This window comes from Leptodactylus fuscus, chromosome 10 (assembly GCF_031893055.1).
Source record: "Leptodactylus fuscus isolate aLepFus1 chromosome 10, aLepFus1.hap2, whole genome shotgun sequence".
NCBI lineage: Eukaryota > Metazoa > Chordata > Amphibia > Anura > Leptodactylidae > Leptodactylus > Leptodactylus fuscus.
In genome coordinates this window covers 84,638,295-84,660,245 of record NC_134274.1, presented here as the reverse complement: position 1 = coordinate 84,660,245, position 21,951 = coordinate 84,638,295, and the positions used below count along the sequence as shown (strand labels likewise).

The 21,951-nt window shown below is 50.3% G+C and overlaps 2 protein-coding genes across 2 annotated transcripts; one reads left to right on the top strand and one right to left on the bottom strand.

Annotated features, from left to right (window-relative positions):
* Positions 1-701: 701 nt before the first annotated feature.
* LOC142183501 (histone H2A type 2-B) lies at positions 702-1,244 on the bottom strand. Its single transcript, XM_075258606.1, has one exon. The coding sequence runs from the start codon at positions 1,191-1,193 to the stop codon at positions 801-803; it is 393 nt and encodes a 130-aa protein (XP_075114707.1). The 5' UTR covers positions 1,194-1,244; the 3' UTR covers positions 702-800.
* A 247-nt stretch (positions 1,245-1,491) lies between these two features.
* LOC142183502 (histone H2B type 1-O-like) lies at positions 1,492-1,960 on the top strand. The gene has a single exon (XM_075258607.1). It carries the CDS (start codon positions 1,522-1,524, stop codon positions 1,900-1,902), a length of 381 nt encoding a protein of 126 aa, XP_075114708.1. The 5' UTR covers positions 1,492-1,521; the 3' UTR covers positions 1,903-1,960.
* The last annotated feature ends 19,991 nt before the right edge of the window (positions 1,961-21,951 follow it).

The window sequence follows — 21,951 nt, the reverse complement described above, 5'->3', positions numbered from 1 at the left end:
TGGGAATTGCAAAACCACCAACCGTGTGAGCGGGGAGATAGACAAAGGTTCACCCGGATCAGCCCTTTAACGCCCGTTTCATCGGCACTTGTAAGCCTGCCACCGTGGGCTGTGCCCTGGCGGGGAGAGAGGATTAGGATGAGCACAGCCATTACTATCCCTAACTGACAAGACCCTGCGCCCGCAACCACATCTCCCTCCCTCCTCTCCGTACCTAGTATATGCCTACTCCGCACATCCTTCTACAATAACCTGAGGGCCGCCCCAGTCCGCTGCTGAATCTTCTTCAGTGGGAGAGGGCTCAGCTCTGGGGAGGTTTTGAAATTCGCGCCCCTTCTCTCTGCGCCACGTGACGCTGCCGGCTCTCGCGCGGATTGTAACGGTCACTGCGACTGAGCGGGAATTTCAAAACCACCAACCGTGTGAGCGGGGAGAAAAGACAAAGCGTCACCCGGAGGAGCCGGCGCTCACCTCGGCTTTGTATCAGCGCGCGCCCGCCCGCCCGCCCGTTATATCTAAGCTCCGCTTATACTACCTGCCTGGGAAGAGAGCATTAGCAGATTACCACCAGCCCGACCTGACACAAAACCCCGCGCCCGCACCACATCTCCCTACAGAGTGAATCCTCCCGCTCAGTCACCCCACGGTGCTTCCCTGTAAGGGCCGCCGGTCGGGCCAGGAGTTGGCTTCAGAATAGACGGACAGCCCGTATTGTAGACAGGAGGCAGCTCTGCTGTAGACAAGGTGGTGGCTCTTAGAAGAGCCTTTGCTTGTATAGACGGATGGGGTGGGAGCGGCGCTCACTTGCTCTTGCTGGGCTTGCTGCTCTCGGTCTTCTTGGGCAGCAGCACGGCCTGGATGTTGGGCAGGACGCCTCCCTGGGCGATGGTCACGCCACCCAGCAGTTTGTTCAGCTCCTCGTCATTGCGCACGGCCAGCTGCAGGTGACGGGGGATGATGCGGGTCTTCTTGTTGTCCCGTGCAGCATTACCAGCCAACTCCAGGATCTCAGCGGTCAGATACTCCAGTACGGCCGCCAGGTAGACGGGAGCACCAGCACCAACCCTCTCGGCGTAGTTGCCCTTGCGGAGAAGCCTGTGCACACGACCGACGGGGAACTGAAGTCCCGCCCGGGATGAGCGGGTCTTGGCCTTAGCACGAGCTTTGCCTCCTTGCTTGCCGCGTCCAGACATGGTTCGTGGATCGTCAGTTACTGTAATGGAACACAGAATATCCTGCCCTGTACCGGCTCCTCCTGCCTTATATATATAGTTCTGCCCCGCCCTCCTGCAACTCTCATTGGACACATCTCAAGCCGCCAATAGAGGCCAGATTTGTGGAACCACCAATCCGCTTCAGCAGGCGGGGCTTGCAAAAGTCACATGGTTTGCTGGTCCAGTAGAACAGCGCACAGACAGCGGCGCTCATTTGCATAGCCCGCCTATAAATAGGGCTGCGCTGGGAGGAGCACAGACATTACTTTCTCTCATTCTCGTGTGAAAGAGATCTCCGTGTTATACCATGCCTGATCCCGCCAAGTCTGCCCCAGCGCCCAAGAAGGGCTCCAAGAAAGCCGTGACCAAGGCCCAGAAGAAGGACGGCAAGAAGCGTAAGAGGGCCAGGAAGGAGAGCTATGCCATCTACGTGTACAAGGTGCTGAAGCAGGTCCACCCCGACACCGGTATCTCCTCCAAGGCCATGGTCGTCATGAATTCCTTCGTCAACGACATCTTCGAGCGCATCGCAGGAGAAGCCTCCCGCCTGGCTCACTACAACAAGCGCTCCACCATCACCTCCCGGGAGATCCAGACCGCCGTGCGCCTGCTGCTGCCCGGAGAGTTGGCCAAGCACGCCGTGTCCGAGGGCACCAAGGCCGTCACCAAGTACACCAGCGCCAAGTAATCGGCTCCATCACCTGCTCTGTACTATCACCCCAAAGGCTCTTCTAAGAGCCCCCCACACCTTCCACACTAGAGCTGCTGAGCCCTCCATTTCTGGCTTCTTGCTGCTGCTGCTGCTGCTGCACGTGTTTCTACCCAGAACCTATCTTTCCAGCTATTTTCTTGTACTTGCTAGACTTACTATACACCCAAAGAGAAGCTCTAATCTCCGGCTTGCTACATTGACATCTCTACGAGGTGCAGTGCTCTCTGCACGCACCTGCGATTGGAGGGTTAAACTAAGCTGCTACTTATCGGCCCGAGCTGCCGGCACGGGGGTTACACTGCAGAGCCGCAGTAGGACTACTTCTAGGGACCTGTTCACAAAGCTTAGATTCCGAAGGTTTGGACCGTTTTCTTCTTCTACTCTCTCCAGTATTCCAGCAGTGATGACATTACAGCCTACAGGAGGCGTCTGCAGCCCCAGACCTACAAGGCAGAGGAGAGGTGGGTGGCGGGGACAGCTCTGTTCTCAGGAGGATGTGGCGGCTCTGAGAAGAGCCTTTGGGTTATGAAGTAGAGAGTCGGGGAGCGGCGGAATTAGCCTCCGAAGCCGTAGAGAGTGCGGCCCTGACGCTTGAGCGCGTACACCACGTCCATGGCGGTGACGGTCTTCCTCTTGGCGTGCTCGGTGTAGGTGACGGCGTCACGGATGACGTTCTCCAGGAAGACTTTCAGGACACCGCGAGTTTCCTCATAGATGAGACCGGAGATGCGCTTGACGCCTCCTCTGCGAGCCAGACGGCGGATGGCAGGCTTGGTGATGCCCTGGATGTTATCCCGGAGCACCTTCCTGTGCCGCTTGGCACCGCCCTTGCCGAGACCTTTCCCTCCTTTACCGCGACCAGACATCTTCTGTGCTGCTGACAGACTAGAACAAGCGTCCCTCCGCACAGCCGCCTTTTTATATAGAGAGTGGTCGGACCAGAAGGAGAACCCTGCATTGATGACGTAATTCTTCGGCGTGACTCCTACAAGCCCCTCCTCTGTCTCGCGCTGATTGGCTGACATAAGACAATGGATCACTTTGAATTTCCCGCTCATTCTCCCATTGCCGAGGGTCAGCGGTCAGCGGCTCCTTCTAGCCGGCCTACTAGATAACATGCAGGGCGCTGTTCTCACTGCTCCAGACCTTCTTCTCTGTCAATAGGACTATTGCATTCCGGAGCCGCACCCCCTCCTCCCCGGATCTAATTCTTCTCCCGGCTGCGGGATCTCCTCTCTGCCCCCTATGGGCATCCTTGTGTAATCGCCGCGAGGCTGCAGTTATAGTGAACCCCGGGTGCGGGCTGTGCAGTTCCACGCTGATCCAGATGGGGGCGCGGGGAACAAACGGCACAGCTCGAAAGACCCTGTATATACGGATCCCAGCCAGCAGGTGGCGCACAGATACTACATAGGACGGTTACCGGGGCTCTAATTCTGTCGTTAGACGATCGTCTTTAACCCTTTCCCGGCAATGGCATTTTTTTTTTTTGTTTCGTTTTTTACTCCCCTCCTTCTAAGCCCCATAACTTTTTTATTTCTCCGCTCCCAGAGCCATATGAGGTCTTAATTTTTGCGGGACAAATTTTTCTTCCTGATGCCACCATTAATTATTCTATATAATGTACTGGGAAGCAGGAAAAACCATCAGAATGGGGTGGATTTGAAGAAAAAACTGCATTTCTGCGACATTCTTACAGGCTTTGGTTTTACGGCGTTCACTGTGCAGCCAAAATGACATGTCCCCTGTATTCTGTGTTTCGGTACGGTTCCAGGGATACCACATTTCTATGGTTTTATTTAAATTTCGACCCCTTAAAAAAAATTCCAAAACTGTTTTGTTTTGTTTTTTTCTAAAAGTCGCCATATTCCGACAGCCGTAACTTTTTTATACGTCCGTGTACAGAGATGTGTATGGCGTCTTTTTTTGCGGGGTCGGGTGTACTCTTTAGTTCTACCATTTTCGGGAAATGTTATTGCTTTGATCACTTTTTATTCCAATTTATATCAGAATCAAAACACTGAAAAAAAAAAAAAAAAAAAACGGCACTTTGGCACTTTTGACTATTTTTCCCGCTACAGCGTTTACCGAACAGGAAAGATATTTTTATAGATTTTTAGAGCGGGCAATTTTGGACGCGGGGATACCTAACATGTATGTGTTTCACAGTTTTTAACTACTTTTATATGTGTTCTAGGGAAAGGGGAGTGATTTGAATTTGTAATTCTTTTTATGTTTTATTATTATTATTTTATTTTTATTTTAACTTTATTTATTTGATTTTTTTTCCCATTTATTAGACCCCCTACGGGCGTTGAACCCCAGGGGGTCTGATCACTAATGCATTGCAATGCTAAAGCAAAAAATCATCCTTTCTTTTGCAGGCTGCATAGACCAGCCTGCAAAAGAGAGCATTTGCAGACAAGCCTGGGAGCCTTGTAAAGGCTCCCGGCTGTCATGCCAACGTGACGTCGGCCCTGGAGCATGCTCCAGGAGCAGGCGACCACCGGCAAAATGGCGGCGCCCATGCGTCGCCGGAAAAATGGCGCCTCCGGCGCCTTTGACCGTGGCGCCGCAGGGGTTAATGCCTTAAAGCAGTAGACACCCGGCGGCTATGGCGGCCGCCCGGCTCCCGAGCGGTCGCCATAGTTACAGACCCGACATGCGCCGTACTATTACGGCGCATGTCGGGAAGGGGTTAAAAAGGCCATTCTACTCCCACCTTCCAGTCTCTTCTTCTCCTCTTTGCTGTTTCTGTCAAAATCTGTTTATTGCAGTATGCAAATCCCGCTCATGGAACTCAGGGGGATTGCCCCTCTTGCTCCGAGCACCCCCACGTCATAACCTCTCGCCGCCCCTTAGTTCTTAATTCTCTTCACGCCCCTCTTCATATTCATCTCCTGACACTCTGCCTTGCGTACTCATCCGACGCTGTGCTACACGCCCCATGAAGAGGGGCATGAACAGAATGAACTAAAAGGAGCTTGTGCTGTTGTTAGGACTAAGGGAAAACAGATGATGAATAATAATAGAATAATACATTTTATTTTTATAGTGCCAACGTATTCTGCAGCGCTGTACAACTTGTAGGGTTCAAATACAGAGAGAAAAATGCATTACAAAGAAATAGTCACGTCACACAATGGGACTGAGGGCCCTGCTCGCAAGAGCTTACAATCTGTGAGGTAAAGGGGGTGGCACAAGAGGTAGCAGGGGCGGCATTGCTTATACAGGGGTCAGACAATATTGTAATAGTGGTGACTGTCTTTACACAAACATAAACCTGTAGGAGCCGTCACCGTCACTGCCTATATCTCCTCCGGCTTTACAGCTCAGGTTTACGTACAGAAGGTGTCATCTGCAGAATAAGGGGAGAAAAAAAAAAAAAAAAAAGAAAAGGCAAAATAGTGCAGTATGCTGCTACGTCGTCTCGCCTGGTACGGCGCCCCGCGCCTTATGCTGCACCCCTCTACATTTTACACAGACCTGTTCCGCACCACATAATGCCGTCCCCAAAGACTGATGACCATTAGGCCAATACCGATTGGATTATTCCAACAGGCAATGGCTGACAGGCAATGATATATTCCCCAATTGCTCCATCCTCCACCAGCCCTCCTGTTCGATTCTAGGTAATGCTGTACATCATATGCAGGAGCTGAATAACATCACCCAAAAGGATTGTGCACAGAACTACTTTAAATATAGGACAACTAGTGAACCCGAACTGTACCCTATGGCAGCGAGGGAGCCCTCTCGGCCCTCCTGAATACAGCAGAACAGTCCCAAATTCCAGGTGCTGTCTCGCAGTCCTTTGGCGGTGGCTCCCAAATAACCTGCATATCACTTAAGAATGGCACTATATTATGCGGGGGCCCTCTGACGGGATGTTCTACTGACTGGGGCCCCTCCCTACAACATATTCTTGTTTGAAATGGTTATGGGTGCTGCAGCGGCATCTCATACACTTGAACAGGGTACAACTACAGTACCCACAACTGCGGTTGTAAGAACACAGCGAATAAGCAGCGCCCCACATTTAAACAATAATGGGATTTGCCTGCTCCGAGAAACAGTTGATCTGTGGGGTCCTAACAGTCTAAGGGATCAGTAGGGATTAGAGATGAGCCAACAGCGTTCCATCGAATTGGTATTCAGGCTGCTCAAGATATTCCATTCCAATTGAATACCACGCGGCAAACGCACTAAAAATTTGTATCCCCTCCCACCTTCCCTGGCGCTTTTTCTTTCTTTTTTTTTTTTTTTTTTTTTTTTTTTTGCACCAATAACTGTGCAGGGGAGGTGGGACAGGAACTACGACAACCGCGGCATCGAAAAAAAAAAAAAAGTCAGAAAAAGTAATTGGCTGGCTGAATCAGGTGACCTCCGCTTCATATGAATGGGGGATTTCAGATTCGGTTCATATGAGACTGTGAACTATGTGACTGTGAGACAGGGATAGATATACTGTGGGAGGGGGAGGGGGCATGGCTAGCCGGCAACCAGAGCGGTCGCATCTGCTGTGAGCTCCTGACTTGGACACTTTCATCCGTTTCTTACCGGCGGTGATCTCAGCCATCCATACAGATAACAACCCCGAGGCTCTCCTCCAAGCCTCTGTCTGCTATTTTGGGGTGTTATTTCACACTTTTACAGCGCTCCTGAGGATATAAACTGTTGCGGCCTTCTGTCCCACAGGACCCGGCCGCCATCTTGTTTTTGGACTTACCTGCTGCCGACTTGTTCCAGCTCCCGGCGTAGTCCCTCGCAGCTCTGGACCGCTCATCCGACCCAGGAGAGGACCTCTGGCGCGTTCCAGCCACTTACTGCCTTCATCCAGCTCTCTTACTTTACCGGGCAGCTGATCATAGGAGTCACGACCGCCATTTTGTTTTTTTTGCGGCCTGCCTTCTTCTGGAGTCACCACGGCCTGCGGAGCGCAGGAGACATCTCCCGCGACATCACAGCTGCTTCTGGTTCTGGAGCAGCCTGGAGAGGAGGTATTTCGAGGTACGGAACCTCAGATTCTGGATCTCTTCTCCCAGACCCGGCAGCCATTTTGAGTAGGCCTCACTAGGATCCCTAGCCTAAAGTGTAAGGGCCGGCCCCTGATGTGACTTCTACGCAGAACCCAGATCCGGAAGAAGGGGTGTGACTTGCCGGACAGCTATCCGGCTGTGATTTGCGCCCAGCTCCAGACCTACCCATCTTGGAGCGCAGCCTGCCTCTCTGCATGAAGCAGCAGCTACAGACCAACTACACTGAGACGCCTGCAGCTGCCCTTCAGTTTAACCCACTCGTATCCTGACATGGAGGTGAGCCGAATCTGCATTTCTCCCTTCCCCTGGAGTTGGAAACAGTAGCAGGCCACATTAATCTGCACTTGAGGACCTATGATAAGATAAGATAATCCTTTAATAGTCCTACATTGGGGAAATTCCAGCATGTTACAGCAGCCTAGTAATACAGGATAATACACAGTAATATAATACAGACGCAGACACACATATGCTGAGAAGAGAAGATATACTAGGAGTCCATGGCAGCTAAGGAACGGAAGAGAAAGAAGGAAGACTTCATGGTCATCGTCATAGTCATTTAGTTGTCTGTGCGGAGTGTCTTCGCTTGGTCTGATGTAAATTATACAGCCCGGTCGCGGTTGGAAGGAAGGACCTGCGATAGCTTCTTCTCACACTTGGGGTGAAGCAGACGGTCACTTACAGTGCTGCCAAGTCCCATCAAGGTCCCATACATGGGGTGGGATTTGTTCTCCCGCATGGAGGTCACCACAGACAGTATCCTTCTGTCACCCACCACCTGTACTGGGTCCAGGGGGCTCCCCAGGACAGAGCTGGCCCTCCTGATCAGCCTGTCACGTCTGTTTCTGTCCCTGGTTGATGGACTGCACCCCCAGCAGGCCACACCGAAAAAGATGGCTGAGGCAACCACAGAGTTGAAGAAGGCCCTAAGAAGTGTCCCCTGGACTCCGAAGGCCCTCAGCCACCTGAGCAGGTAGAGTCTGCTGTGGCCCTTTCTGTGCAGCGCCTCCAGGTGATCAGCCCAGTCTAGTTTATTAGTGAGGAGCACGCCCAGGTACTTACAGGTCCTGACTATCTCAATACATATTCCCTGGATCTCCACCGGGGTCGGAGCACCTCTCCGTTTACTAAAGTCCACCACCATCTCCTTGGTCTTCCCAGCATTAATACTGAGCTGGTTCCGCTGGCACCATTCAACAAAGTCCAGGTTTAAGTCTCTGTATTCCCTATCGTCGCCATCAGTGATAAGGCCGACTATAGCAGAGTCATCGGAGTACTTCTGTAAGTAACAGCTGGATGAGTTGTGCCTGAAGTCAGCAGTGTACAGTGTGAAGAGAAATGGGGCAAGAACTGGACCTTGTGGTGCCCCCGTACTACAGATCACAGTGTCAGACACACAGTCCCGGGCTCTCACATACTGAGGGCGGGTTGTCAGGTAGTCTAGGGTCCAGTTGGACAGGTGATGGTCCACTCCACCAAGGTTCAGCTTTTCCCTCAGTAGCCCTTGCTGAATGGTGTTGAACGCACTGGAGAAGTCAAAGAACAATATTCTCACAGTGTTCCCGGGTTTCTCTAGGTGAGAGAGAACTCTATGAAGAAGGTGGATGATGGCGTCATCTACCCCAATGCCCGGCCGATAGGCAAACTGGAGGGGGTCCAGAGCGGAGCTCACTAGGGGGTGTAGGTGTGTCAGGACCAGTCTCTCTGGGACCTTCATCAGGTGAGATGTCAGTGCTACGGGTCGGTAGTCATTGTAGCCCACCGGGTTGGGTATCTTTGGGACTGGCACCACACAAGATGTTTTCCACAGTCGAGGTACCACTCCCAGCTTTAGACTCGTATTGTACATGTGTGTAATAATACCACACAGCTGGTCACTGCACATTTTAAGAACTCTTGCGCTTATACCATCAGGTCCTCCGGCCTTGTCTGCTTTAATAAACCCTTCTGCTACCCTCCTCCCCTATATCTCCTCTCCGGAAAGTTTTACATTCATATCCCATAAGTGGTGTCCCTGACCCTCGATATCTACGGTCCTCGGCTAGAGTTATTCTACATTCTTTCCGCACTCCCACACCTGGGCTTTCTTGCCCTCCCCTGCAGCCCCCTGCCGCCTTCTCTAACAGGGTCTCATCCGAACCTCCCCTGTGGATTAGTCGTAGCAGTTAAGATTGGGAAAGGCTGTCTTACCTACAGGAATATCATCCCCACTACTGCACTAAGAGACGTAGAACCCAATTATACCTGATACCTCGCTTGCAGAGGACGACTGTCTGCCTAGACGCTGAGATTGTCAACCTTACCTATTGATATTTGGGGACCTCTCCCCTCCCTGTACCTAAGTGAATCTCCAAGAACACTCTTGTCTATGTTGTCATTTAGACTGATGCTCTCTGTTTGCTAGATGTTATAGTCTTGACCTCGTCCCTCTCCCTCACTTATATTGCATCCATCAAGATGGTTAAACCAAATAAAGACAAAGGCACAGACCTCGCTGGTACTCCCAATCAAACTAAACTCCAAAGTGACTTGCAAAAGTATCTTAGAAAGAAAAATCGACAATCTCCCGCCGGATCGCTGAAAATGGCGCCTGACCACAATAGGGAGCCTGACACAGGTGATGACTCGGATGCTGAGAGTAATATTGACCAGGACCGCCTGGAGGATAGCACCTTCTTAAGAACATTTCTACAACAAGCTCTGTCAGCCGCCCTAGACCCAGTTCTTCAGCAACTTGAGGATATTAGAGCGGAACTTCATCATATAGACAGTCGAGTCTCTACTCTAGAAAGCGCATATCCTTCAATTAAATCTCATAATGACCTCACTACGTCTCAGCTGGCCCTGCACAAAGATTACATCGATTGTTCTCTTACTCTACTTCACCGCCCTCATCTCTTCTCTCTCCAGCAACCCTAAAAGGATTTTTGAAACTTTTCACTCCTTACTCACAGCCAAGGTGCAGACGCCATTCACAGTCCTTAGTGCTGATGACCTGGCCACGTATTTCCATGATAAAATTGATAAGATCCATCAGGAAATAACTGCCAAAGCCCCAGGTGGCATTGATCCCATCACCTACCATAGTACTGATCCCCTCACCAACCGCACTTCAGACTGTCTTTTCTCATCTTTTCAACCTGTTACAGAAGAGGAAGTCTCTCAGCTACTTTCTTCATCTCGCCCTACAACCTGCAGTAGTGACCCCTTCCCCTCGCACCTTCTCCAACCTCTGTCGCCTGCTGTCACGACTTGCCTTACTAAAATATTTAATCTCTCTCTCTCTCTCTCTCTCTCTCTCTCTCTCTCTCTCTCTCTCTCTCTCTCTCTCTCTCTCTCTCTCTCTCTCGCTCTCTCTCTCTCTTTCTCTTTCTCTTTCTCTTTCTCTTTCTCTCTCTCTCTCTCTCTCTCCATCCTCCTTCAAGCATGCTGTTATAACTCCGCTATTGGAAAAACCCCACCCTGTGCTGCTAACTATCGACCCATCTCTAACCCGCCCTTCATCTCTAAACTTTTGGAACGCCTGGTCTATTCTCGTTTAAACCGCTATCTCTCTGCTAACTCTCTGCTTGACCCCTTACAATCTCTGCACTCTACTGAAATGGCTCTCGCAAAAGTCTCCAATGATCTCCTAATGGCTAAATCCAATGGTGACTTCTCTCTTCTTATTCTTCTGGACCTCTCTGCAGCTTTTGACACTATTGATCATCATCTTCTCCTCCTCACTATGCTCCGCTCAGTCGGCCTCAACGCCACTGCGCTCTCCTGGTTCCCCTCTTATCTCTCAGACCGCACTTCCAGTGTATCATTTGCGGGCTCTGTTTCTTCCCCTCTTTCCCTTGCTGTTGGGGTTCCTCAGGGCTCGGTCCTAGGCCCCCTGCTCTTTTCTCTCTACACAGCCCCCATTGGACAAACCATCGCCAGATTTGGCTTCAGGTACCATCTTTATGCTGATGACACCCAATTATACACATCTTCCCGTGACATCACCCCTGCACTCATACAGAACACTAGTGACTGTCTTTCTGCTGTCTCTAATATCATGTCCTCGCTCTATCTGAAACTAAATCTCTCTAAGACTGAACTACTACTGTTTCCACCATCTAACAGATCTGTCCCTGATATATCCATTGCAGTGTCAGGCCTTACTATAACTCCTAGGCAGCATGCCTGCTGCCTCGGGGTCATGTTTGACGCAGACCTTTCCTTCACCCCGCATATTGAATCACTCGCACGTTCATGTCACCTCCTCCTCAAAAACATCTCCAGAATACGCCCTTTCCTCACCAGAGAAACACTAAAGACACTTATTGTCTCTCTGATTCATTCTCGCCTTGACTACTGTAACGCCTTACTAATCGGTCTTCCCCTCACTAAACTCTCCCCTCTACAATCTATTCTGAATGCAGCGGCCAGGCTCATCTATCAGGCTAGACACTACAGCGATGCCTCGGGTCTGTGCCAGTTGCTACACTGTCTGCCTATTCATTATAGAATAAAATATAAAGTTATCATCCTCCTCCACAAGGCTCTCCATAATGCCGCACCTCCCTACATTTCCTCCCTCATCTCCGTCTACTGCCCAACCCGTGCTCTCCGTTCACTCAATGGCCTAACACTTACATCCCCTATTATCAGAACCTCCCACGCTCGTATACAAGACTTCTCCCGAGCTGCATCACTTCTCTGGAATGCTCTACCCTGGACAATAAGATTAACTCCCAATTTCTACAGTTCCAAATGCAAACTAACGACACATCTTTTCAGACAGGCCTATCACAATTTCTAACGTAAACCCTTCCGTGCTATAATTAGAATCCCCAAAATTTAACCCTCCTCTGTCCCCGCTCCCACATTACCCCACATGATATGATGTCTTTTCCAGATAACTTTATTTGTCCAAGCTCCATCCACATGTTACAGGACACCACTAGTGATGGCTCATAAAGTTTTGTTTGTGTAATGACAGTAACCTCTATTACAAAAGTGTCTGACCCCTGTATAAGCAATGCCGCCCCTCCTACCTCTTGTGTCACCCCCCCTCTACCTCATAGATAGTAAGCTCTTGTGAGCAGGGCCCTCAGTCCCATTGTGAGAAATGACGTTCTTTGTTATGTATCTGTCTGTATTTGAACCCTACAAAATGTACAGTGCTGCGGAATATGTTGGCGATATATAAATAAATAAATTTATTATTATTATTATTATTATTATTATTATTATTATTGTTGTTGTTGTTGTTGTTGTTGTTGTTGTTGTTGTTGTTGTTGTTGTTGTTGTTGTTGTTGTTGTTGTTGTTATTATCAAAGAAAACCACAGTTGCTGCAAAACGTAAGACTTAAGTGGCTTTCTGAATCTTGTGCTAATGAGGCTTTGCAGTAAATTGCAATCCGAATGTCTGATCCTCAAGGAGTCTCTGGTGTGCCGGGAAATCAAGAGGATTAAAGCAGACAAGGTAGACTTGTACCGCCCGAGGTGCACCGCCGCAGGCATGACGCCGCCGATCGCCGGAGTGAAATCTGGCCCGCGGAAGTATTTTGAAAGTTGAAATTTTGACAAAGTGTCTACGGAAGTGGAAATTCTCTCAGGGGGAAGCTCCCCTCGGCCCTGCCCAGGAGGGTGAGCCCCAGCCCGGCCTGGCGCTCGCCGCAGGAAGGCCTCCCCGGGGGCTCCGATTTTTTTTCAAAGTGTCTGCGGAAGTGGAAGTTCTCTCAGGGGGAAGCTCCCCTCGGACCCTGCCCAGGAGGGTGAGCCCCGGCCCGACTTGCCTCCCCTAGGCCCGCCCGGTCCGGAACCCGGTTCTCCCTGCAGACCTCGCCTCGGGGCAACCCTCCAACTCCACATCTCCCGGCACTTTCCGCCGGAGTCAAAAACAGCACTACCTCTTCCTTCCGCTGGCCCTCAAGAGTCCTCACCGCTCCCCCAGGCAGGCTTCCACGGGAGGCGGATCGGACCCCACCATTAAGCCCCCTGACAAACAGCCGTCCCTGGAACTCTCTCCGGGCCCGACTATTAAGCCCCACCGCCGACCCTCCGGGGCCGACTATTAAGCCCACTGCCAGAGATAGCACTCATGGTAATCTCTCTGGGCCCGACTATTAAGCCCAACCGTGACTTATGCCGGGAAATGTGACTTATGCCGGGAAATGTGACTTATGCTGGCAAATGTGACTTATGCTGGCAAATGTGACTTATGCTGGCAAATGTGACTTGTCCGCCCAACCGTGACTTATGCTGGCAAATGTGACTTGTCCGCCCAACTGTGACTTATGCCGGCAAATGTGACTTGTCCGCCCAACCGTGACTTATGCCTGGAAATGTGACTTGTCCGCCCTGTGCCTGGGCTTCCATGTATTAGATATCTCTGTCATGGTACGATAACCTTACATACAATTGCTATCTTTTAGAAACCCGAGACGGATGAAGAAGAACTGATTGTGCCGAATCCTGATGACATCACCCTTGCCTAAGGCGACCACTATTCTTCATTTTTCCCCCACATTTAAACAATAATGGGATTTGCCTGCTCCGAGAAACAGTTGATCTGTGGGGTCCTAACAGTCTAAGGGATCAGTAGGGATTAGAGATGAGCCAACAGCGTTCCATCGAATTGGTATTCAGGCTGCTCAAGATATTCCATTCCAATTGAATACCACGCGGCAAACGCACTAAATATTTGTATCCCCTCCCACCTTCCCTGGCGCTTTTTCTTTCTTTCTTTCTTTTTTTTTTTTTGCACCAATAACTGTGCAGGGGAGGTGGGACAGGAACTACGACAACGGCGGCATCGAAAAAAAAAAAGTCAGAAAAAGTAATTGGCTGGCTGAATCAGGTGACCTCCGCTTCATATGAATGGGGGATTTCAGATTCGGTTCATATGAGACTGTGAACTATGTGACTGTGAGACAGGGATAGATATACTGTGGGAGGGGGAGGGGGCATGGCTAGCCGGCAACCAGAGCGGTCGCGTCTGCTGTGAGCTCCTGACTTGGACACTTTCATCCGTTTCTTACCGGCGGTGATCTCAGCCATCCATACAGATAACAACCCCGAGGCTCTCCTCCAAGCCTCTGTCTGCTATTTTGGGGTGTTATTTCACACTTTTACAGCGCTCCTGAGGATATAAACTGTTGCGGCCTTCTGTCCCACAGGACCCGGCCGCCATCTTGTTTTTGGACTTACCTGCTGCCGACTTGTTCCAGCTCCCGGCGTAGTCCCTCTCAGCTCTGGACCGCTCATCCGACCCAGGAGAGGACCTCTGGCGCGTTCCAGCCACTTACTGCCTTCATCCAGCTCTCTTACTTTACCGGGCAGCTGATCATAGGAGTCACGACCGCCATTTTGTTTTTTTTGCGGCCTGCCTTCTTCTGGAGTCACCATGGCCTGCGGAGCGCAGGAGACATCTCCCGCGACATCACAGCTGCTTCTGGTTCTGGAGCAGCCTGGAGAGGAGGTATTTCGAGGTACGGAACCTCAGATTCTGGATCTCTTCTCCCAGACCCGGCAGCCATTTTGAGTAGGCCTCACTAGGATCCCTAGCCTAAAGTGTAAGGGCCGGCCCCTGATGTGACTTCTACGCAGAACCCAGATCCGGAAGAAGGGGTGTGACTTGCCGGACAGCTATCCGGCTGTGATTTGCGCCCAGCTCCAGACCTACCCATCTTGGAGCGCAGCCTGCCTCTCTGCATGAAGCAGCAGCTACAGACCAACTACACTGAGACGCCTGCAGCTGCCCTTCAGTTTAACCCACTCGTATCCTGACATGGAGGTGAGCCGAATCTGCATTTCTCCCTTCCCCTGGAGTTGGAAACAGTAGCAGGCCACATTAATCTGCACTTGAGGACCTATGATAAGATAAGATAATCCTTTAATAGTCCTACATTGGGGAAATTCCAGCATGTTACAGCAGCCTAGTAATACAGGATAATACACAGTAATATAATACAGACGCAGACACACATATGCTGAGAAGAGAAGATATACTAGGAGTCCATGGCAGCTAAGGAACGGAAGAGAAAGAAGGAAGACTTCATGGTCATCGTCATAGTCATTTAGTTGTCTGTGCGGAGTGTCTTCGCTTGGTCTGATGTAAATTATACAGCCCGGTCGCGGTTGGAAGGAAGGACCTGCGATAGCTTCTTCTCACACTTGGGGTGAAGCAGACGGTCACTTACAGTGCTGCCAAGTCCCATCAAGGTCCCATACATGGGGTGGGATTTCTTCTCCCGCATGGAGGTCACCACAGACAGTATCCTTCTGTCACCCACCACCTGTACTGGGTCCAGGGGGCTCCCCAGGACAGAGCTGGCCCTCCTGATCAGCCTGTCACGTCTGTTTCTGTCCCTGGTTGATGGACTGCACCCCCAGCAGGCCACACCGAAAAAGATGGCTGAGGCAACCACAGAGTTGAAGAAGGCCCTAAGAAGTGTCCCCTGGACTCCGAAGGCCCTCAGCCACCTGAGCAGGTAGAGTCTGCTGTGGCCCTTTCTGTGCAGCGCCTCCAGGTGATCAGCCCAGTCTAGTTTATTAGTGAGGAGCACGCCCAGGTACTTACAGGTCCTGACTATCTCAATACATATTCCCTGGATCTCCACCGGGGTCGGAGCACCTCTCCGTTTACTAAAGTCCACCACCATCTCCTTGGTCTTCCCAGCATTAATACTGAGCTGGTTCCGCTGGCACCATTCAACAAAGTCCAGGTTTAAGTCTCTGTATTCCCTATCGTCGCCATCAGTGATAAGGCCGACTATAGCAGAGTCATCGGAGGACTTCTGTAAGTAACAGCTGGATGAGTTGTGCCTGAAGTCAGCAGTGTACAGTGTGAAGAGAAATGGGGCAAGAACTGGACCTTGTGGTGCCCCCGTACTACAGATCACAGTGTCAGACACACAGTCCCGGGCTCTCACATACTGAGGGCGGGTTGTCAGGTAGTCTAGGGTCCAGTTGGACAGGTGATGGTCCACTCCACCAAGGTTCAGCTTTTCCCTCAGTAGCCCTTGCTGAATGGTGTTGAACGCACTGGAGAAGTCAAAGAACAATATTCTCACAGTGTTCCCGGGTTTCTCTAGGTGAGAGAGAACTCTATGAAGAAGGTGGATGATGGCGTCATCTACCCCAATGCCCGGCCGATAGGCAAACTGGAGGGGGTCCAGAGCGGAGCTCACTAGGGGGTGTAGGTGTGTCAGGACCAGTCTCTCTGGGACCTTCATCAGGTGAGATGTCAGTGCTACGGGTCGGTAGTCATTGTAGCCCACCGGGTTGGGTATCTTTGGGACTGGCACCACACAAGATGTTTTCCACAGTCGAGGTACCACTCCCAGCTTTAGACTCGTATTGTACATGTGTGTAATAATACCACACAGCTGGTCACTGCACATTTTAAGAACTCTTGCGCTTATACCATCAGGTCCTCCGGCCTTGTCTGCTTTAATAAACCCTTCTGCTACCCTCCTCCCCTATATCTCCTCTCCGGAAAGTTTTACATTCATATCCCATAAGTGGTGTCCCTGACCCTCGATATCTACGGTCCTCGGCTAGAGTTATTCTACATTCTTTCCGCACTCCCACACCTGGGCTTTCTTGCCCTCCCCTGCAGCCCCCTGCCGCCTTCTCTAACAGGGTCTCATCCGAACCTCCCCTGTGGATTAGTCGTAGCAGTTAAGATTGGGAAAGGCTGTCTTACCTACAGGAATATCATCCCCACTACTGCACTAAGAGACGTAGAACCCAATTATACCTGATACCTCGCTTGCAGAGGACGACTGTCTGCCTAGACGCTGAGATTGTCAACCTTACCTATTGATATTTGGGGACCTCTCCCCTCCCTGTACCTAAGTGAATCTCCAAGAACACTCTTGTCTATGTTGTCATTTAGACTGATGCTCTCTGTTTGCTAGATGTTATAGTCTTGACCTCGTCCCTCTCCCTCACTTATATTGCATCCATCAAGATGGTTAAACCAAATAAAGACAAAGGCACAGACCTCGCTGGTACTCCCAATCAAACTAAACTCCAAAGTGACTTGCAAAAGTATCTTAGAAAGAAAAATCGACAATCTCCCGCCGGATCGCTGAAAATGGCGCCTGACCACAATAGGGAGCCTGACACAGGTGATGACTCGGATGCTGAGAGTAATATTGACCAGGACCGCCTGGAGGATAGCACCTTCTTAAGAACATTTCTACAACAAGCTCTGTCAGCCGCCCTAGACCCAGTTCTTCAGCAACTTGAGGATATTAGAGCGGAACTTCATCATATAGACAGTCGAGTCTCTACTCTAGAAAGCGCATATCCTTCAATTAAATCTCATAATGACCTCACTACGTCTCAGCTGGCCCTGCACAAAGATTACATCGATTGTTCTCTTACTCTACTTCACCGCCCTCATCTCTTCTCTCTCCAGCAACCCTAAAAGGATTTTTGAAACTTTTCACTCCTTACTCACAGCCAAGGTGCAGACGCCATTCACAGTCCTTAGTGCTGATGACCTGGCCACGTATTTCCATGATAAAATTGATAAGATCCATCAGGAAATAACTGCCAAAGCCCCAGGTGGCATTGATCCCATCACCTACCATAGTACTGATCCCCTCACCAACCGCACTTCAGACTGTCTTTTCTCATCTTTTCAACCTGTTACAGAAGAGGAAGTCTCTCAGCTACTTTCTTCATCTCGCCCTACAACCTGCAGTAGTGACCCCTTCCCCTCGCACCTTCTCCAACCTCTGTCGCCTGCTGTCACGACTTGCCTTACTAAAATATTTAATCTCTCTCTCTCTCTCTCTCTCTCTCTCTCTCTCTCTCTCTCTCTCTCTCTCTCTCTCTCTCTCTCTCTCTCTTCTCTTTCTCTTTCTCTTTCTCTTTCTCTTTCTCTTTCTCTCTCTCTCTCTCTCTCTCTCTCCATCCTCCTTCAAGCATGCTGTTATAACTCCGCTATTGGAAAAACCCCACCCTGTGCTGCTAACTATCGACCCATCTCTAACCCGCCCTTCATCTCTAAACTTTTGGAACGCCTGGTCTATTCTCGTTTAAACCGCTATCTCTCTGCTAACTCTCTGCTTGACCCCTTACAATCTCTGCACTCTACTGAAATGGCTCTCGCAAAAGTCTCCAATGATCTCCTAATGGCTAAATCCAATGGTGACTTCTCTCTTCTTATTCTTCTGGACCTCTCTGCAGCTTTTGACACTATTGATCATCATCTTCTCCTCCTCACTATGCTCCGCTCAGTCGGCCTCAACGCCACTGCGCTCTCCTGGTTCCCCTCTTATCTCTCAGACCGCACTTCCAGTGTATCATTTGCGGGCTCTGTTTCTTCCCCTCTTTCCCTTGCTGTTGGGGTTCCTCAGGGCTCGGTCCTAGGCCCCCTGCTCTTTTCTCTCTACACAGCCCCCATTGGACAAACCATCGCCAGATTTGGCTTCAGGTACCATCTTTATGCTGATGACACCCAATTATACACATCTTCCCGTGACATCACCCCTGCACTCATACAGAACACTAGTGACTGTCTTTCTGCTGTCTCTAATATCATGTCCTCGCTCTATCTGAAACTAAATCTCTCTAAGACTGAACTACTACTGTTTCCACCATCTAACAGATCTGTCCCTGATATATCCATTGCAGTGTCAGGCCTTACTATAACTCCTAGGCAGCATGCCTGCTGCCTCGGGGTCATGTTTGACGCAGACCTTTCCTTCACCCCGCATATTGAATCACTCGCACGTTCATGTCACCTCCTCCTCAAAAACATCTCCAGAATACGCCCTTTCCTCACCAGAGAAACACTAAAGACACTTATTGTCTCTCTGATTCATTCTCGCCTTGACTACTGTAACGCCTTACTAATCGGTCTTCCCCTCACTAAACTCTCCCCTCTACAATCTATTCTGAATGCAGCGGCCAGGCTCATCTATCAGGCTAGACACTACAGCGATGCCTCGGGTCTGTGCCAGTTGCTACACTGGCTGCCTATTCATTATAGAATAAAATATAACGTTATCATCCTCCTCCACAAGGCTCTCCATAATGCCGCACCTCCCTACATTTCCTCCCTCATCTCCGTCTACTGCCCAACCCGTGCTCTCCGTTCACTCAATGGCCTAACACTTACATCCCCTATTATCAGAACCTCCCACGCTCGTATACAAGACTTCTCCCGAGCTGCATCACTTCTCTGGAATGCTCTACCCTGGACAATAAGATTAACTCCCAATTTCTACAGTTCCAAATGCAAACTAACGACACATCTTTTCAGACAGGCCTATCACAATTTCTAACGTAAACCCTTCCATGCTATAATTAGAATCCCCAAAATTTAACCCTCCTCTGTCCCCGCTCCCACATTACCCCACATGATATGATGTCTTTTCCAGATAACTTTATTTGTCCAAGCTCCATCCACATGTTACAGGACACCACTAGTGATGGCTCATAAAGTTTTGTTTGTGTAATGACAGTAACCTCTATTACAAAAGTGTCTGACCCCTGTATAAGCAATGCCGCCCCTCCTACCTCTTGTGTCACCCCCCCTCTACCTCATAGATAGTAAGCTCTTGTGAGCAGGGCCCTCAGTCCCATTGTGTGAAATGACGTTCTTTGTTATGTATCTGTCTGTATTTGAACCCTACAAAATGTACAGTGCTGCGGAATATGTTGGCGATATATAAATAAATTTATTATTATTATTATTATTATTATTATTATTATTATTATTGTTGTTGTTGTTGTTGTTGTTGTTGTTGTTGTTGTTGTTGTTGTTGTTGTTGTTGTTGTTGTTATTATTATTATCAAAGAAAACCACAGTTGCTGCAAAACGTAAGACTTAAGTGGCTTTCTGAATCTTGTGCTAATGAGGCTTTGCAGTAAATTGCAATCCGAATGTCTGATCCTCAAGGAGTCTCTGGTGTGCCGGGAAATCAAGAGGATTAAAGCAGACAAGGTAGACTTGTACCGCCCGAGGTGCACCGCCGCAGGCATGACGCCGCCGATCGCCGGAGTGAAATCTGGCCCGCGGAAGTATTTTGAAAGTTGAAATTTTGACAAAGTGTCTACGGAAGTGGAAATTCTCTCAGGGGGAAGCTCCCCTCGGCCCTGCCCAGGAGGGTGAGCCCCAGCCCGGTCTGGCGCTCGCTGCAGGAAGGCCTCCTCGGGGGCTCCGATTTTTTTTCAAAGTGTCTGCGGAAGTGGAAGTTCTCTCAGGGGGAAGCTCCCCTCGGACCCTGCCCAGGAGGGTGAGCCCCGGCCCGACTTGCCTCCCCTAGGCCCGCCCGGTCCGGAACCCGGTTCTCCCTGCAGACCTCGCCTCGGGGCAACCCTCCAACTCCACATCTCCCGGCACTTTCCGCCGGAGTCAAAAACAGCACTACCTCTTCCTTCCGCTGGCCCTCGAGAGTCCTCACCGCTCCCCCAGGCAGGCTTCCACGGGAGGCGGATCGGACCCCACCATTAAGCCCCCTGACAAACAGCCATCCCTGGAACTCTCTCCGGGCCCGACTATTAAGCCCCACCGCCGACCCTCCGGGGCCGACTATTAAGCCCACTGCCAGAGATAGCACTCATGGTAATCTCTCTGGGCCCGACTATTAAGCCCAACCGTGACTTATGCCGGGAAATGTGACTTATGCCGGGAAATGTGACTTATGCTGGCAAATGTGACTTATGCTGGCAAATGTGACTTATGCTGGCAAATGTGACTTATGCTGGCAAATGTGACTTATGCTGACAAATGTGACTTATGCTGGCAAATGTGACTTGTCCGCCCAACCGTGACTTATGCTGGCAAATGTGACTTGTCCGCCCAACTGTGACTTATGCTGGCAAATGTGACTTGTCCGCCCAACCGTGACTTATGCTGGCAAATGTGACTTGTCCGCCCAACTGTGACTTATGCCGGCAAATGTGACTTGTCCGCCCAACCGTGACTTATGCCTGGAAATGTGACTTGTCCGCCCAACCGTGACTTATGCCTGGAAATGTGACTTGTCCGCCCTGTGCCTGGGCTTCCATGTATTGGATATCTCTGTCATGGTACGATAACCTTACATACAATTGCTATCTTTTAGAAACCCGAGACGGATGAAGAAGAACTGATTGTGCCGAATCCTGATGACATCACCCTTGCCTAAGGCGACCACTATTCTTCATTTTTCCCCCACATTTAAACAATAATGGGATTTGCCTGCTCCGAGAAACAGTTGATCTGTGGGGTCCTAACAGTCTAAGGGATCAGTAGGGATTAGAGATGAGCCAACAGCGTTCCATCGAATTGGTATTCAGGCTGCTCAAGATATTCCATTCCAATTGAATACCACGCGGCAAACGCACTAAATATTTGTATCCCCTCCCACCTTCCCTGGCGCTTTTTCTTTCTTTCTTTCTTTTTTTTTTTTTGCACCAATAACTGTGCAGGGGAGGTGGGACAGGAACTACGACAACGGCGGCATCGAAAAAAAAAAAGTCAGAAAAAGTAATTGGCTGGCTGAATCAGGTGACCTCCGCTTCATATGAATGGGGGATTTCAGATTCGGTTCATATGAGACTGTGAACTATGTGACTGTGAGACAGGGATAGATATACTGTGGGAGGGGGAGGGGGCATGGCTAGCCGGCAACCAGAGCGGTCGCGTCTGCTGTGAGCTCCTGACTTGGACACTTTCATCCGTTTCTTACCGGCGGTGATCTCAGCCATCCATACAGATAACAACCCCGAGGCTCTCCTCCAAGCCTCTGTCTGCTATTTTGGGGTGTTATTTCACACTTTTACAGCGCTCCTGAGGATATAAACTGTTGCGGCCTTCTGTCCCACAGGACCCGGCCGCCATCTTGTTTTTGGACTTACCTGCTGCCGACTTGTTCCAGCTCCCGGCGTAGTCCCTCTCAGCTCTGGACCGCTCATCCGACCCAGGAGAGGACCTCTGGCGCGTTCCAGCCACTTACTGCCTTCATCCAGCTCTCTTACTTTACCGGGCAGCTGATCATAGGAGTCA

Bases quoted from the DNA above. Each gene is read 5' to 3' on its own strand.
- LOC142183501 (XM_075258606.1), bottom strand. From the start codon at position 1,193: ATGTCTGGACGCGGCAAGCAAGGAGGCAAAGCTCGTGCTAAGGCCAAG.
- LOC142183502 (XM_075258607.1), top strand. From the start codon at position 1,522: ATGCCTGATCCCGCCAAGTCTGCCCCAGCGCCCAAGAAGGGCTCCAAG.